Below are 15,893 nucleotides of genomic sequence, written 5' to 3' on the forward strand. Positions count from 1 at the left end.
CATTTGTTTGGGTTTTTTTTTTTTATTTTTTTCCAGATTGGTTTGCAATTTGAGGTTTTTCTGCTTTCATTTTCTCTTAAGGACCTGGTACTCACTCCAAATCTTGCAGAGTTGCTATCTTCCTTGTTTATTTCTGAAACACATACTGAAGCAAATGTTTCCAAAAGCTGGGATTTAGGAAATCTTTTGCATGATTCCTGTTGTTGAGGTCATATGTTTTGTACCTTTGACAGGAAGGTGGAAAACAGCCCTATTTCCACATTTGCCAAAAAATTTTGGCTAATCAGAGCTTATGCTTCTCCACAAGCCCCTAGAGAGATTCTGGTGAAGAATCAGTCATACCCAGAGCTGCTGTTAAAGAAATGAAATAATCATTATATTTTTCAAAATTTGCTGTCTATGTAAAGGAAGAAGATCCAGCCACCTCAGATCAATGTGTTAGAATGTTAAGTATCACAGATGGCAGACAGTCTATTAACCTTCCCAAGAGACTAAATCCCAGATGATGCAACTGAAATGTATAAGTCAAGCTTACATTCATGAAGTTTTCATTTTTATGAAGGTTTAAGAATCCAAGTCCCAGGGAATATCTCTTGTAAAGAACTTTTGAGTCATCGATCATCTTCCCACCATCCCTTTTCTCCTCCCACGTACCTGTATTGCTCAAAGTAAAGGAAAAAATGCCTTTACTGCCAATAAAGTGCATTGTGAGACTCCATTTCTTGCTCAGTTTTTAATCCATCACTGTAAAAAAAGTTTCAAACTGAACTCATAAGTTGAAGTGTATCTCTTTACATATAAGCAATACATAATACTTCCATAGAAGACATAATTTATATTATCTGTGACACCCACAAGACATAGTATCTTTCAGGAGGGAAGCATGTTTCAGCTCTTCTCAGTCTTGCAGACCCCCAGATACTTGTTTTTCCCTCTCCCTTTCAAAACACACTTATTAACTGTCTCTGTAAGAGTATTTTTCTACTTCCTTAGAAATCCTTTAGCTAAAGCAGTTCTCTGGTTCTCCAATTTGATTACTGATCTCAATTTTGACTATACCAGTGTGTGTCGAATACTTGCTCTTCTCTCTTACTGTATGAAGTCTCTGTGTAGCCCATAGGTATTGTCTGTGAGGAATGTTCTTCTGCTTATGAATGCATTGTCTAGCAACTATTTTATTTGCTACAAAAGCTGACCTTTGAAAAGGCATCTTAAAGAACAGTCTATGTTTAGCTTTCATTACACTTTCTGTGTTTCTGTTCTGTTTGGTATGTTGAAAACACTGTGAGAGCCAGGACTGGTCATGGCCTGGTTTCTTGTGACACACAATATGATGAAGGTCATTGTTTCCATTTTTAGAACTGCTTACAGTACATTCTCATTCCTCTGCCTGTGACCTTTCTAAACCTATACTGCTTCACCAGCAGCCAGTACTTGTTCCTCAGCAGCCCTATTGTGTCACTGAATGACCTATTTAATTATTCTTACATTGCTAATGAGTCTTGACTCTTTCCTTTCTTCTTCTTTGAAAGATGAACTACTATTGGCAACTTTTACTACATCTGGCAACTTATGCATTTCATATCCATTCATACACACTCATGCACATTCATCTGTGCATATTGGGGTGTGTGAAGTTGAAATAATTCTTTGATCCTTTAGTACAGAAGCTTACTTGTACACCAAAATCATCTGAAATATGTGTGGAAATGCTTGACTGGCATTTGACTTAATCAGTCCTATGACTGTGGGGGTTAATTATCATATGATTTTTCTGCCCCCATCTTTAGATGGAGTAAGTTTTCTCCTCAAGGACTTTTTGTCATTCAAGAAATAGAACTCGAAAGAAGATAACAGAGGTTATTTTACAAGCTGTGCTATACAGAACAGCCTCATTTAGCAAGAGTTATAAAAGGGCTCAAAACTCCAGGGTCTGCATTATTTTGTATACATGACCTACATTACCTTTTGTTCTGTGTAACTGTATACTAGCCTTCTGCACTTTTTAAATTTTTTTTTTCATCAGTACAAAGTACGATCAAATTTAGAACAGAGAAATCTCCCATGGGCCTAATTTTAGTGCTATGTACACTGGTAAAATATAGATATATAATACTAATTTTGTACCTTCAACTTATAATTAACTGTATATATAGTTTACTAAAAGACAAATTATAACCTAAACTTCATATAAGACTTTTTTGGATTAATATACTGTAATTTGGCGAGTGCCACATGTGAGCTAACAGAGTAGATACTCAAAGGAGTTGTAAAGTGAACTGTGTAATTCTTTTGATAACTTCTTATATTTTTGACTGCAAATATTTACTTTGCTAGTGGCCATAAGGATGTTAACTTTGTCTCAGAGAAATCATAAGTACAAGGACATATTTTATTGTATAGTGCTGAAGTGTTATGGATATATAGTTATCTGGAGTTAGAGGAAAGTTTATTTAAGTGAAAAATAATGCATTGAAGGTAAAACATTTTCAGTGCTGTAGGGTTTAATCTGAGCTAGGCTATTATTGAAAATGTGACTATGATTTGTTTTTCATTTCCCAGCACTGGCTCACAGAACTGGAAATTTTAGCAATGATCTTTGCAGCTGCCGTCCATGACTATGAACATACTGGGACCACAAACAATTTTCATATTCAGACAAGGTAAGTGATGCAGTCTTCTAAGAGTCATATCTGGAGTTTGCATTTTATTCAGTTCATTGCTGAACTGTTTCATAACTCTCTTATAAACCCAGGAAGCAGCCAGGTCAGTCCTGGTTTTACAAATTGCTTCATCAACTTCTGTCCAGTTAATGGGATCAGTCACATGGTCAAAAACTGTGGAAAAGTACTAAGATAGCTCCATAATGTCTGAAATAATTCCATTTTGGAGCTGATATGTCAAGAGGAAGTTTGAAAATATTCAGAACATGCAGAACATGGACTTAAAAGCTGTTCACCCCCTATTGTTCACTAAAATTCTGATACTACTGACTCTAAAAATGCCTTGTCACTTACAGCAATGTGCTTACATCGTGTTTCACTTTGTGTATTGAACTTAGAGGGTCCTGGTGCAGAGGGAGACACTTTCAAGTGGAGCTTTAGAAACACCTACCCTGAGCTGTCTCCTAGCATGTTTTGAAAGCAACAGTTCTAGAAATGAAAAGGAAATCTAGGAAGGAATCCAGTTTGAAAGTTAGGCTAGCTGTGTTCTCCTGCAGTTGCAGCATATCATTCTAGCTGCTGCTCCTGTACAACAGCATGTAGTTCTCTCCCTTAAAATATTTTCATCTTATCACAGGAAAATCCCTGACCAAAAATGGAATATCTGATACTTAACCTACTACAAACCATCTTATTTTTCTCTTACACTGAGCTATACATTGTTTTTAGTATCCTCAGTTGAGGAGTTTGCTTTGGCTGCTCTTTAAAAAAAGTCAGCATAGCACTGGCATATTCTAGTAAAACAGTTCAATGCTAGAAATATTATTACTTTGGACACAAACGTCCTCACACTCACTTGTATGGACCAACTGAACAATGATTACATTTAAATTAAATCTATAACATCGTTTTTCTCCAAGATGTGGCTTTCAGTGATGAAAAATGCTAGATTTGCAGCTAAAATAAGGACACAATTCTTTTCTCCTTCAGCATAGTCTGGCTAAAAATAAACTTCAGTTTGTAGTTCCAAGTTTATATTAATTTTCTATTTTTGTCCTTAATATTTTGCTATGAAGTACTGCAAGAGTGGAAAACTAATTAAGCTGATAGCCTTTGAATTTTACTCAGGCATACTTGCAAACAGGTATTTGTTATGTGATATAGCTTGTTCTTCTCTCCTTGTGTAACTTGGCCCTGATGTGGCATCCCAGACTGTGATTCCAAGTGTCTTTTGCCTGAGGAAAATGGATGGAATGGCTGCCAAAATCATAGCAAATTTTAGCACTGCTTAAACATAGTCATAAGTGGCTATGTTGATCAAAGTGTGCTTCATAAACATATGTGATTGGCATAACACAGATTTCCCCATGATTTCAGTTTGATTATGGATGTAAACATATTGATTATTTAGCCTGGCTATGGTTTGTTTCCTCTCAATAACCTTTCCAATCCTATTTAAATTATTTATATTACTTGGTACCATACATGGCAATATTTACTGTTGCTCAACAAAACACGAGGTTTATTTAGCTTATTGATGTCAGAGTGAGCTGCACTGTTAAAGCAATACACCTTTCTTCTAGTACAGACTTGTCACTGGACCAAATTGAAATATTCAGAAATAGTTTTATCAGAACAGAATTGCAGTAGAGAAGTGTCTCCTGAGATTGATTGCCTAGCAGGTTAGATCAGGTCTTGGGGAAACAGATTTCCCAAGAATTAATGATGTTTGAAGCTAAGTATGATAAATCCACACCGCATCCAAATGTGTGAGTGTCTCAGTGTAATTTTGGCATTGTACATTAGTCTTTGATTAAGAAGGAAAGGAGCTTAAGTTTGTTAAGTTTGCTAACATTATGATATGAGTCTGTCTTTAGGAAACGCTTGAGAGCTTCCAAATTGCAGCTACACATCTCTGCCATCCCACTGTGATGAGGCTCAAGGTTTCTCTGTTTTTCTGAGAAAATATGGTGGCTGTTCAAAACATGAAATTTTAATACCTTATTTTTTACAGCATCTTCTGATAGTGAGTAGCATGGGCCAAAGCACATCTCTCAGAGCAGGGCGAGTAACTTCCTAATACCCATGCTATGTGTGGACCCCTACTGTTGGTGAACATGTTGCATTTTAAATGGATGCATCGTGTAAGTGTACTCTTGTAAGCTAATTGGAGCATTTCTGATGCTCTGTGATCCTATCTGCAGTCAAGAAGCTCAAAGATCTCATGAGTTTTTGCCACAGTTAGGTCATATCAATGAAACATCACATATTTTAAAATATGACTTTTCCACAAACAGTGTATGCAATGGTATAATGATAATTTTTAATGCATTTAAGATGGAAAATTTATCAGTATTTGATAGACTAGGAACAAATAAACATAATTTGATATATCTATCTCTATATAGGTACAAATAGTCAATATTTCTGATAGAGAACACATACTACCTTTCCCAGTGCCATCACTGGAACATTATTACAAAATCTGCCTCTTTTTCCCCATACTAGGTCAGATGTTGCTATATTGTACAACGATCGTTCTGTTCTTGAAAATCATCATGTAAGTGCTGCTTATAGACTCATGCAGGAAGAAGAGATGAACATCCTGGCTAATCTAAACAAAGATGACTGGAGGTAAGACTTGCTGTGACATTCAAAAATACTCCCAGCATTTAAAAATAATAAACACCACCAGGCCTTCCCTGAGGAGTCTATTTTAAGAGTTCAAATTACAGGAAGTTGACAGTGGAAAGAGTGATGGATGTTTAGAGCCTAGGGAAGGCTGCTGTGGTGTTAAGAAGTACTGTTTGGGAGTTCTGTGTCATTTTCCAAGTGAGGCTGTGCATTTAGGAGGCACAGTGCTGGAGTGTGTGGACAGTCTCAGGTGAAGTAGCTCTTCAGGAAAACCACAATGCTGCCTGAGCTGGGTTGCCTTTGTCCAGCATAAGCAGTGGGCTGAAATCACAGTGCAGAGTCACACTCTGCTGCCAGCTTGGGCACTGCTGCTCCTGGGAGCTCAGCAGAGTCACGTCTTGGTTAAGCATTAAAAAATGGATTGTGTGGACAGTCCAAAAATAACAAAGGCCCAGAAGTGCTACAGAGCCCTTTTCTTTTTCTTCTTAATTTTAGTGTAATTCCTGAAGAAAATATGACCAGCTGAAAGATTAAGTATCATAATTGATATGTCACAAATAATAAGACCTGTAAGGCTAAAATTCAAGTGTGAGAGTCTCTCTGTTATTAAAAAGGGAATATTATCTTTGTATCTCATTGATGGATACATAGTGTATTTAAAATATGAGTCTTCTGTGTTTCTGTAAACACAGATATTATTCAATGGCCCTAAAAAAGGCCCTTGGAGACAGGTGGACTGTGAAGTTCAGAAAAGTATGTTCTGCTAGGGGAAAGTCTCCCACTGTGAATGGTGCTACCATTATTAACAAAGCTAAACTCTGCTTTATTTGTATTTTCACAAAATTATACATTTATGAAGGAATATGTGAACATCAGGTCATATTTTGTTGAGGTGTATATTTACAGATGGACTGTTTTACATGGTAGATTTACATGTCTTAACTCATTTGCATGATGAGAAAACACCTAAACAAAGCATTTATTAAATGTGAGTCTGCTGGTCCTTCTGGGTTTCAATTAATTATTATTCTGTACCTGTTTTAAAAAAATATTTTAAAATCTATAATTTTTAAATGTAATACAAAGTGAGAGAGGAAGCATACCATTTTTAGTTCTCTTAAAAGAATTCTTCCCAGAGGATACTCATTTAGATTTAGTTATCAGAAGGTTTGTGTTGTACATTTAGTTATGGAGAAATTTCTCCAGAAGTAATTTGTAAACTTCATTGATAACTGTCTATACACCTAGATTTTCAATGCCAACAAGAGCCAGCCTTGCTCCTTGTGAAACTGTTTTGGGGCTGATAGATCTCTGTGACCCTGTTTTTGCTTGTTCTAGCTATTGAGTGTGGAGAAGATTATTGTGCCAGTATGCAGCCATCAGAAACTCATATTCTGTCTTTTAAAGCCATAAATTTAGAGGGAAAATTATTTTCAAATCTTCAGACATGTTGCCTTGAGTTTATTTTTTTTGAAGTGGTGCTGTTTCATATTGCATCCTGCCAGAGGATGCTTCCAAGTAGAAAGGAGCTGAAATTCTTCAGCTGAATTTCAATTCAGGAGTGTTCAAAGGGTGGCTTGAAGACACTTCTGTTCATCCCTAGTCCTGGCTTCTTCATCACTGGAGACCACCATAAATCAGTGTAGTCTGGGAATCCCTGCAGCAACATAGAGTGGCTCCAGCTGATAGAAATCTGGCTGCCAGCTAGTGCAGTTTATCCCAGTCATTCCCTTCTGTTATCCACTGAGGAAAGGAGTATCAGGGTGAAACCCAAATATTTGTGAGTGGAAAGAGAGAGCTGTGATTTCCACATTATTATGTTCATATACACTGCTCTGCTGGACTGCAAACAAAAGAAAGAGGGAAATGTGATAGGCTCTCTTCTGAAGCAAACTTCTCTGCAAAGATTGTTTGGGCAGGTCTTCCCACAGTTCTTTGTCCGGTTCAGTTGTGGAGCATTTTGTCTAACTTTAGCTGCATTTTATTTCTCTGTGGTTTTTGAACCTGTGATAAGCTGCCACATTCTTTTGGAACTGGCACAATCACACACTGGCTCTGCTTACACTTCCTTTCCAGTCTCTTCTCTCCGTAACCCAATTATGTTTTCCTAGAAGATCTTACTTTAGTTTTGCAAATTTCGTTTTGTAGATTACACAGATTCTTCTATATGCAGCCAGTTTGAAGCTGGTGAGTTTTGGCAACAAGAAAAAAGTGGAATTTATCATCTCTTTTTGGGTATATTCAGTAAAATGTAGAAGAAATGTATGAATTGACTAATAAGCTCAAGAATCTAAACTAGGACATTCAGTTCCATGTTTTGTCACTCAGCTCAGCAATTACACTCTGTTCTCTGAAGCAAGCAGTAAATTCCAAAGTGCCTGTCTGTGCCAACCTGCACAACCTGTTGCAGTGTGATACTTCAATTTAGAGGGTCAGTCATGGAAATGGCAGTTTCCTGGTATTAATTTCTAATATCCAGAAATTCTTGTAACCCTGCCTTTTCATTGGTGCAATGATGGATCTGGTAGCCACTTAACAGACAAAATTTTCTTATTATTGCTGGAGTGATTTTCTTGGATCTATACTGAAATTCATGCTGTTAAACTAACAGTTTTGAAGGGGTTCCACTGAATCAAGTTGTCAGTAAATTGAAATGATAATCTGCTCAACTTTTCAATGTACTTCCTGGCACTGATTAATTTCTTTACTTCTGTCACATCTATTTTCTTTAGTTGCAGCAGTTTCATTTTTCAAAAACTTAACACTGCTGACTATTTAAACTGAGGTTCTGCTAATTATTCTAGCAAAATGAAGCAAAATGACTGAAATTACTTTATAGTATTCAATTTTCTCTTCTACATGTTAACTTTAAGAAGATAAATGTGCTAATAAACTGCCAGCTTCAATTAAGTTTAAAACTTAGACTTCTAGTCTGAGCTGGGGAACACTGCCAGCATTCTGAGGATGATGTCCTTTGTGGATAATGCATGTGACATTCATAGCAATTTTTCACTCTTTTCTTGACTCTGAAAATTTGTTCCAGTCTTTGATATTGTTTTGTTTCTTTCACTTTGTGCCCTTAAATAACTAAAGAGGAATCCTTGTTTGCCCCCTTTTCTCCTTTGATTTAGCAGGTTCCCAGTGTTTCAGCACCCCATGCATGTCATTGTAGGTGATGGGGCAGTATTAATGTCTCAAACCACCCCAAGGCATACAGTGATTTATTGCCTGATTATCAAAAAAAAGAGACAAAACAGTAGGTGTTATATATAGTGCAGAACGAACAACATTGTTTCACAAAGCCCCTTGAGATTCTTCTGTTTAAGGATTAACTGTAACCTGAAGATGAGGCTTATGTCTTCAGTTCTCACCTTGCCTTTGCTCATCTTAGTCTGTTCCTGCAATTTTGATTAGTTTCCAGCTGACTAGATGTCTTTGTCATGGACAAATCCAGGTAAAGCTAGTTTCTATTTCTTGGCTAACTACTTTTTCAAGAAATTAATGTATCACTCCTTGTCTCTTTATTACAGCATTGTTAATGTTATTCTTTCACATAGTCTTGCATCTATGTTTTTTTACAGTATCCTATCTGTAGGACTTGTGTCGGGGGGAGGGTTTATAAAGGATGCCAGCCTAGAAGATGACAATTTACTTAAGTAAAGTGGAGATGGTAGACTCAAACCCAGTAATTTTCTGATATTGGGCCTGAAAGATTGCCAATGTGCTGTATGTGAATATTGTTACCATTCCCCTTCAAGTATGACAGCATCTATGTGTCTTTTTGGGGGGTAGCAGGTGCCTGTATTATCCTGAGGCTTGTAGCTGGGGACTGCCTATTGAGGACTGGGAGAGATTTCTGTCCAGGAGTCACCTATGAGACCAGCTGAGGTCTCATGGTGTGGAAGTTGAGGCAGTCCTTTTTCCCTGGGAAGCAATTTGGTGATGGGATCAGCCCAAGATCAACCTTCTGTGCAATGATAGCAGATGAAGCATTTGTAGCTCCAGTGGAGCTTTACCTACCATTTTCCTATCAGGTTTCAATTCTATCCTCTGATTGTGGTGGATATGGGCACAGGAGTCTCTCTTTTGCTGTTAAACAGATTTTTAGTGTCCTGAAATCTTCAGGCATGCGTGACAGGACAGTGCTATACTGTTTGATCCTAATTCAGATGTTGTAGGTAAGAATTAGGGGTTTTTTCCTCCTGACATTACAATATGAATAAACTCAAAATGTGGTTTTGCTTCTCTGTGTGTGTCTTGCGTAGCAGGGGTGAGGTATCTTGTGAGTAAGGGTGAACTTATTTCTGATTTTTCTGATGACTCTGAAAAGTTCAGACACTGAAAGTTTCTAAGAAAATCTCCCATGGAAAGGAGAAGTGATAATTATCTCAGTCTCAAAAAAAACAGGGTTTAACAATGCAGAGCCCTCATTTCTCTTGTAGTGTCAGCTGGGTTTTTTGTTTTGTTTTGTTGGGGTTTTTTGTTTTGCTTTTTTTTCTTTAATGGCTTTGATTGTTTTTGAAGGGTACACTTTCAAAGCAATGTGGAGGAGGAGCAGTTGGGATGCAAAATAATTAGTAGCTTATTATGAGGTCAGATAAGGTAAGGCATTTTCTAAACACAAGTTGCTATGGCTGCATATTATTGAGTAGAAGTGAGAGCATTGAGTCTTTATCCAGTTACATTAAAGCATGTCAGGAATATATACATAAAAATCAGCAACAAATGTATGCTTGAATATGTAATTTATTTGGATCAAAAAAGTCTTGATAGTCTTTATAACAAAGTATTCTAATAGCCCTAAAGAAAACTGCAAATTACCTCTTTAAACCATAGTCCTTTGAACAAACCTGCATGTTTTTTGATTTACTTAAGTCAAACATATGAATATGGTATGAAAGATCAGTAAGAATTACTAAGGTAGGATTTTACTGTTTTATTTGATACTTGGACGTCTTTAAGATTGGGAATGAGGTCATGAAGATATTTGGTACATAATGAAAGGATTAATGTGGGAAATTCCCCATGTACATGTAAGCACCGCTTGTCCTCCTAGGCCATTTAAAAGGACTCCTACATGGCCTATATATGATCCTTCTACATCAAGGAGACAGAATTTTCTAAGCCAGTAATTATTGTTGATAAAATTAATTACATTTTTTATTTACAATCAGAATAAAGTTTCTTACATTATTCATGTTTTATTAGTTTCATATGGATTTAATAGAAAGATGGACAAGGCAACATCTCTAATCATAACACCAAGACAGAGATAAATTACTAATCCCAAACTTGTTCTGATTCATTAAATAGGTATTACAATACTTTTGGACTGAAAAGTAGATAGTCATAATGATCTTATATTGGTGAAATGTTGATAGTATTTCAGATGTGATACCTCTTGCTCTTCTGAGTGTTTCCACAGCCCTCTTCCTAGGCTTAGTGTTATGCACACTCTTCACTAGCATGAGGGCAGTAAAAATGTATGCTGTTGTGTGGTGGTAAGCCCAGAGAACAACTTGTTCTTTGAATACTCTATTGCTGGAAAAAATAAGGAATGACTTATAATGGGTGAGAGAACTGCATGTAATATTAGTTTATGCACTAGGAAATAGGATTTACAAAATAGTGTGGCTCTGAAATAATGACTGCAGAGTACATTTTCTGAGGTACACTGCTTTCACAGAATCCCTCTAGGATACAATATTCAAGTTGTTAATAATTTATTTAAATGCTTTTTAAAACGTAATAAAACCCATGATGTTGTTTTGAAAGTTATAATTTAACAAATACCGCTTAAACAAATGTACCATACAGAGAATAAATGAATTTTAATCAGTCATTTTGCTTTTAATTGTTCTTAGGGAGTTGCGTAGCTTGGTCATTGAGATGGTCTTGTCTACAGACATGTCGGGTCATTTCCAACAAATTAAAACAATGCGGCACACTCTGCAGCAGGCACAGGGGTAGGTTGTTTTTCATTCTCTTCATTATCTGTAGCCTTTCAATGAGCTCATATTCAAGAAAAGAATTTAAATAGTTGCCTTTGTTTTGAGATAATTGGAGCATGTCCTTGAATTGACAGGGTAGACAAAGCCAAAGCCATGTCTTTGATTCTACATGCAGCAGACATAAGCCATCCAGCAAAATCCTGGGAGCTGCACTACCGGTGGACCATGGCCCTGATGGAAGAATTTTTTCGACAGGTGCCATTTTTAAAATACTTTAATACATCTAGTTCAAGAAGCAATGGTTACATGATTTAATATTTTCTTAAGTCTTCCAGCAAGGTTGCTGTTGGTTGTGATTGACAGGCATAGTCAGTAGTGTATATTCTTTACTCTTCATAATACATACCACTGACATTGATTCAACTTTTATGTGTGTGAATAAGACAAAATGGATATAGTTCTCCATCTATTTCAGCTGATATCAGTATTCTGAGTGTTGTAGTAGGTTTTTTTTCTTTTCAATTATAATATAACTTGTCAAGCTGTTTTCATTCTGTAGACAGAGATTTATATATGCTTTGAATTATAAAGAAGCACCAGAAGGGTAGGATGAGAGAAAATAGGAAGAATTCATGTTCAGCAAAGAAGGCAAAAAGTTGTCTTCATTTCAGAAAGCCCTTCTATTTCTTTTCCTTGCTAGTATTTGCCATGCATATGCCACATAGACCTGAAGGTGTTGCTTTCATAACAGCCTGATCCAAAGCCAGAGATTAGACAGTACCATTGTATTAATGCTGTGACCATATACCCTAAACCAAAAATGAAGACATACCATTGTGAAAGCCTTTTTATTTCTGTGAGGTAGTGAATTCCAAGAGATGTTGGTGTCACTGCTGTCATTTTTTGACTCACCTCAGCAGGTGAAAGAAAAAAGCCTTTCTCCAGTGGGAAAATACTCTCTTTGTAATCAATATTTGTGACCATGCACATTGTCAGCATAACAGTTATTGAAGTACAATTGATAATCAAAGTCCAGTTTAGGTATGACAATTTCTAGTTATGCACAGATTTTAAATCAGGGAACACTCAATGTCCTTCTCAGCTTTGTTGTCTTAATTTTGCTATATGTTGACATTTTCAAATCAGAAGGGTCACGCTGGAAAAAGGGATCAGAGAATAAGAAAGGAAGCATGTGAAACCATGAGGTTGTTAGACCCATCTGCCATATAAGGCTCCTGCTCAGATCCTGGAGATTCTTCATGTGAATTCTCAGTAAGGAGCATCGGGCATCCTTGACTCTGGACTGCACTGAGAAGGCACACTGGAGAGCTGGTGCCTTAATATAAGTAATGGATTGATTGACTTTTATGGAAATAATGAGCAGTCATGAGTTTGTGTCTACCTCTGTCAAGGGAAATTTTGAGGATTTTGAACTTGAGAGCGAAAAGGAGGAGCAGATTGCCCAAGAAAAAGTCATAAAAAGACCAACTGTAATAACATTTAAGACACAGATAGACAGACTAGACAGGGCCCTTGGGACAGTGAGGCAACATGTCCAGCCAAGTGGAGGCAGCATTAGCAGTAAACAGTACCACACTGGTCACTGAATGCATAGGACCAGCTAATGTTTTAGTTATTCCTTTATCCATCCATTAGAAGAAGTAACTGGATCCCAAAAATGCTGCTCAAGAACTCGAAAAGGCATTTAAAAATATCAAGTAAAAAGGAACATGCAACTCAGCAGTAAAAATACCAAAGTCTTCCAGGCTGCAGAGGAGTGTATCAGAAACAGAATTCTTTCCATGTACTGCTAAGGACAATGTGGAGTAGTTCCAGCACTTTTCAAGATGTGATGAAGTGTCAGCACATACATAAATGCAGTGAGCAGTGCAGACACAGTAGGTCTCCTACTCCCTGCATGCACTGGCTTGTTGTGCATCCTCTGGTCTGTTGAGCTGAGCCTGTGTGATAGAAATCTCTGGGACTTCCAAATCCATGACTACCAAGATGAAGTAGCCCAAATGTATATGAAACCCCTTAATTCCTCATTTTCTTTTCTTTAAATATTCAGCTACTTCTGTGCCTTATGGGAGAGGCAGTAGATTCTGAAAGAAGCTGATGCAAATCCAATGCTTTCACAAGCAGCTTTCAAAGCTCACCAGCAAAAAAATGAACATTCACCTTGACAAAAACTTTGTTAACTCCAGCTAATGTTTAAGATAGGTGCCAGTGTTAACTTCAGGGGAAAAAAAAGCCCAACAACACTTTAATAGCAAAAGCTACAGAAAGTATATTGCAATACCAAGGAAAATCTGAACTACTTGTTTAAAATAGAAAAACAGCCACCCATCTCAAATCTTTAAAAGTAAAGAAATAGTTCCAGTAACTCAAAGAAGTACCACAGTGCCTGTAGTACTCTACTCTCAGTCTGAATAGATGCAGAGACATTAAAAGAGAGTTAAAAAGTGAGTCCGTGGCCTGAACAAAGAATTTTTTTACTGTTTGATTTGTATTTTGTTTCTAGATGTCATCAAATTCTAACTGGTTTAAATGTCAGTTTTGTGTCCATTATTACAATTTACAGTCTTAGATTTAATTGACTTAAGTGTTAATTGATATTATGTTGTTTGCAAAGTAATTCATAACTCAGAACTACTTGAAAACAAACAAAAAAAAATCCAGTGGGGTAGTTAGAACTACCCCAGTTTATATGATATTGCAATCTGGCCCCTGTATTTACGTGGAGATGCGACTCCCACTGCTCCTAGTAGCAATTGTTCGTGTGTTCTTCCACACTCTGAGTTCAAATTATTAACACTTCAGTATAAAATGTAATGACCTTAGTGATAAAGCTCTCCACTTTCACACGAAATGTAATCTGTGAATTGCATCTGTTTCTGCGGCTGGATTGGTTTTACTGCCTTTGTGGTTCGAAATCTTTCCCAAATATACTTCAGTGATACATGACAAAAAGACTAAGGAAGGTTAATACTGCCCCCTTCATCCATCAGTTTATGTTTTCCCAGTTTTCCTTGGGAGAATGGTCTGTTCAGGCAGTGCTCTTCACTGAATGATCATCTAACAACACTCTCCATGACAAATATATAGGTTTATTTGACTTGCAAGGCTAGATTTTCCTATATCTGTAATATCAGTGCTTCTGGCAGCCAGGTTTGTCCAGCAACACCAATTATAACCTCCTTTTTAAAGATGTCTCTTCAGGGTTTTGGTTTTTTTTTTTTTTTTTGTGCCACAGGACTTTTCTTTTGAGGTTTTGCAGATGAGTTGGTCTACTATGCTGAAAATGGAGATACACCCTCCTGCCTATTAAGACTGTTGCAACAAAAAAGACTCTTCTAATCTGTTGAGTGCTGAAAAAACTTCAGAGCTAGGTTGTTCAAATCATCCTTGTAATGAAATTGAATTTGTATTTTTTGTGGCTTCAGCAGCAGAGAGACACGCCTGCTAGTGAGAACAAGTTCAAGTTGGTTCATACACTTGACATGAGTAAATCCATTGAAGGAGTTTTCCATGCTGGATGAACCAGAATAGAAGGAAGCACTCAGCATTTGGCATACTATTACAAACATGTCTAAGTATCTCTAGTCCCATTACATCTGGATCAGCAGAACTAAATTATGAATACAAGGACTTCATATATTTTAAATCTCATTGGCAGATGTCTTGCTGAGGAGAACTTGCAGTAAACTTCTTTACATAAAAGTGCCAAAGTCAGAATTTAGACACTTAATCAAAATTTGAAGATTTGTCTCTGACATGTTTTTATTTAAGAATATAAATTAATGAAGTCATCTTGAATAAATACTAAGAATACTCAGATTCCTTTGTCTTTCTGTCTCTCCATCAAATATATGCTTATAATATTAAACATTGTTGTTTGCAGGGAGACAAGGAGGCTGCTTTAGGTCTTCAATTTTCCCCACTTTGTGACCGCAAGTCCACTTTGGTAGCTCAGTCTCAAATAGGTAATGACAAACTGTGTTCTTCTCTTTTTTGTCTGTGTAGGAGTATGGAAATTCACAGGGACATTTCATTTACCCATTTTGACTTTTGAATGTTCAAAATTCCATCATGGTGAAGGTATTTCTTTGCACCTATCTGTTCTCCAAACTCCTGTGCTTATGCAGTAGAGTGGTGCTGGTCTCAAAAGAACATGATGTAATTTCACCATATGTGAGGGAGGGGAAGGAGAAGGATTAACCAAGATACTGGACATAAGCACAGCTTCTACTGTACACCCTTTAGAGTCTGGCAAATCATGTCCTCAAACTGCTTATCTCTTGCTTAAGAACTCACAGGTCTCTCTCTATTATAATCTGAAAGTACCAGTTTGTAGATGCATCTCAACTTAAAGCTAATTAATAAATCAGCCCTCTGGACTGTAAGTAAGCCTATCAGTGTCTCAGGGTCAAACTACAGAGGGTCAAGCCTCCCTGGGTCACTCACTTTTTGTATCCTTTGTTCTATTTCACTGGGAGTTTGAAGCCAATGTACTTAAGCATCATATTTACTGCAGGAGAGAAGCTGGATTATAGACTGACTCCCTGTTGCTCATCTTGCATGGGTTAGAGCAGGAAGACATCTGGAAATCCATTGCTAGCTCATGTTTTAACATATTTTTTTC

At 36.9% G+C, this 15,893-nt stretch overlaps 1 protein-coding gene across 4 annotated transcripts in view; it reads left to right on the forward strand.

Annotated features, from left to right (window-relative positions):
- Positions 1-15,893, forward strand: part of PDE1A (phosphodiesterase 1A) — a 194,353-nt gene that overhangs the window by 156,704 nt on the left and 21,756 nt on the right. For all 4 annotated transcript variants that reach the window (XM_064719019.1, XM_064719015.1, XM_064719018.1 and 1 more), the window contains 5 exons: positions 2,563-2,663; positions 5,172-5,297; positions 11,162-11,263; positions 11,383-11,503; positions 15,153-15,234. In XM_064719019.1, coding sequence (XP_064575089.1) covers positions 2,563-2,663; positions 5,172-5,297; positions 11,162-11,263; positions 11,383-11,503; positions 15,153-15,234 — 532 coding nt within the window. The remainder of the gene's footprint in view (positions 1-2,562; positions 2,664-5,171; positions 5,298-11,161; positions 11,264-11,382; positions 11,504-15,152; positions 15,235-15,893) is intronic.

Source organism: Zonotrichia leucophrys, chromosome 7 (assembly GCF_028769735.1).
Source record: "Zonotrichia leucophrys gambelii isolate GWCS_2022_RI chromosome 7, RI_Zleu_2.0, whole genome shotgun sequence".
Classification (NCBI taxonomy): domain Eukaryota; kingdom Metazoa; phylum Chordata; class Aves; order Passeriformes; family Passerellidae; genus Zonotrichia; species Zonotrichia leucophrys.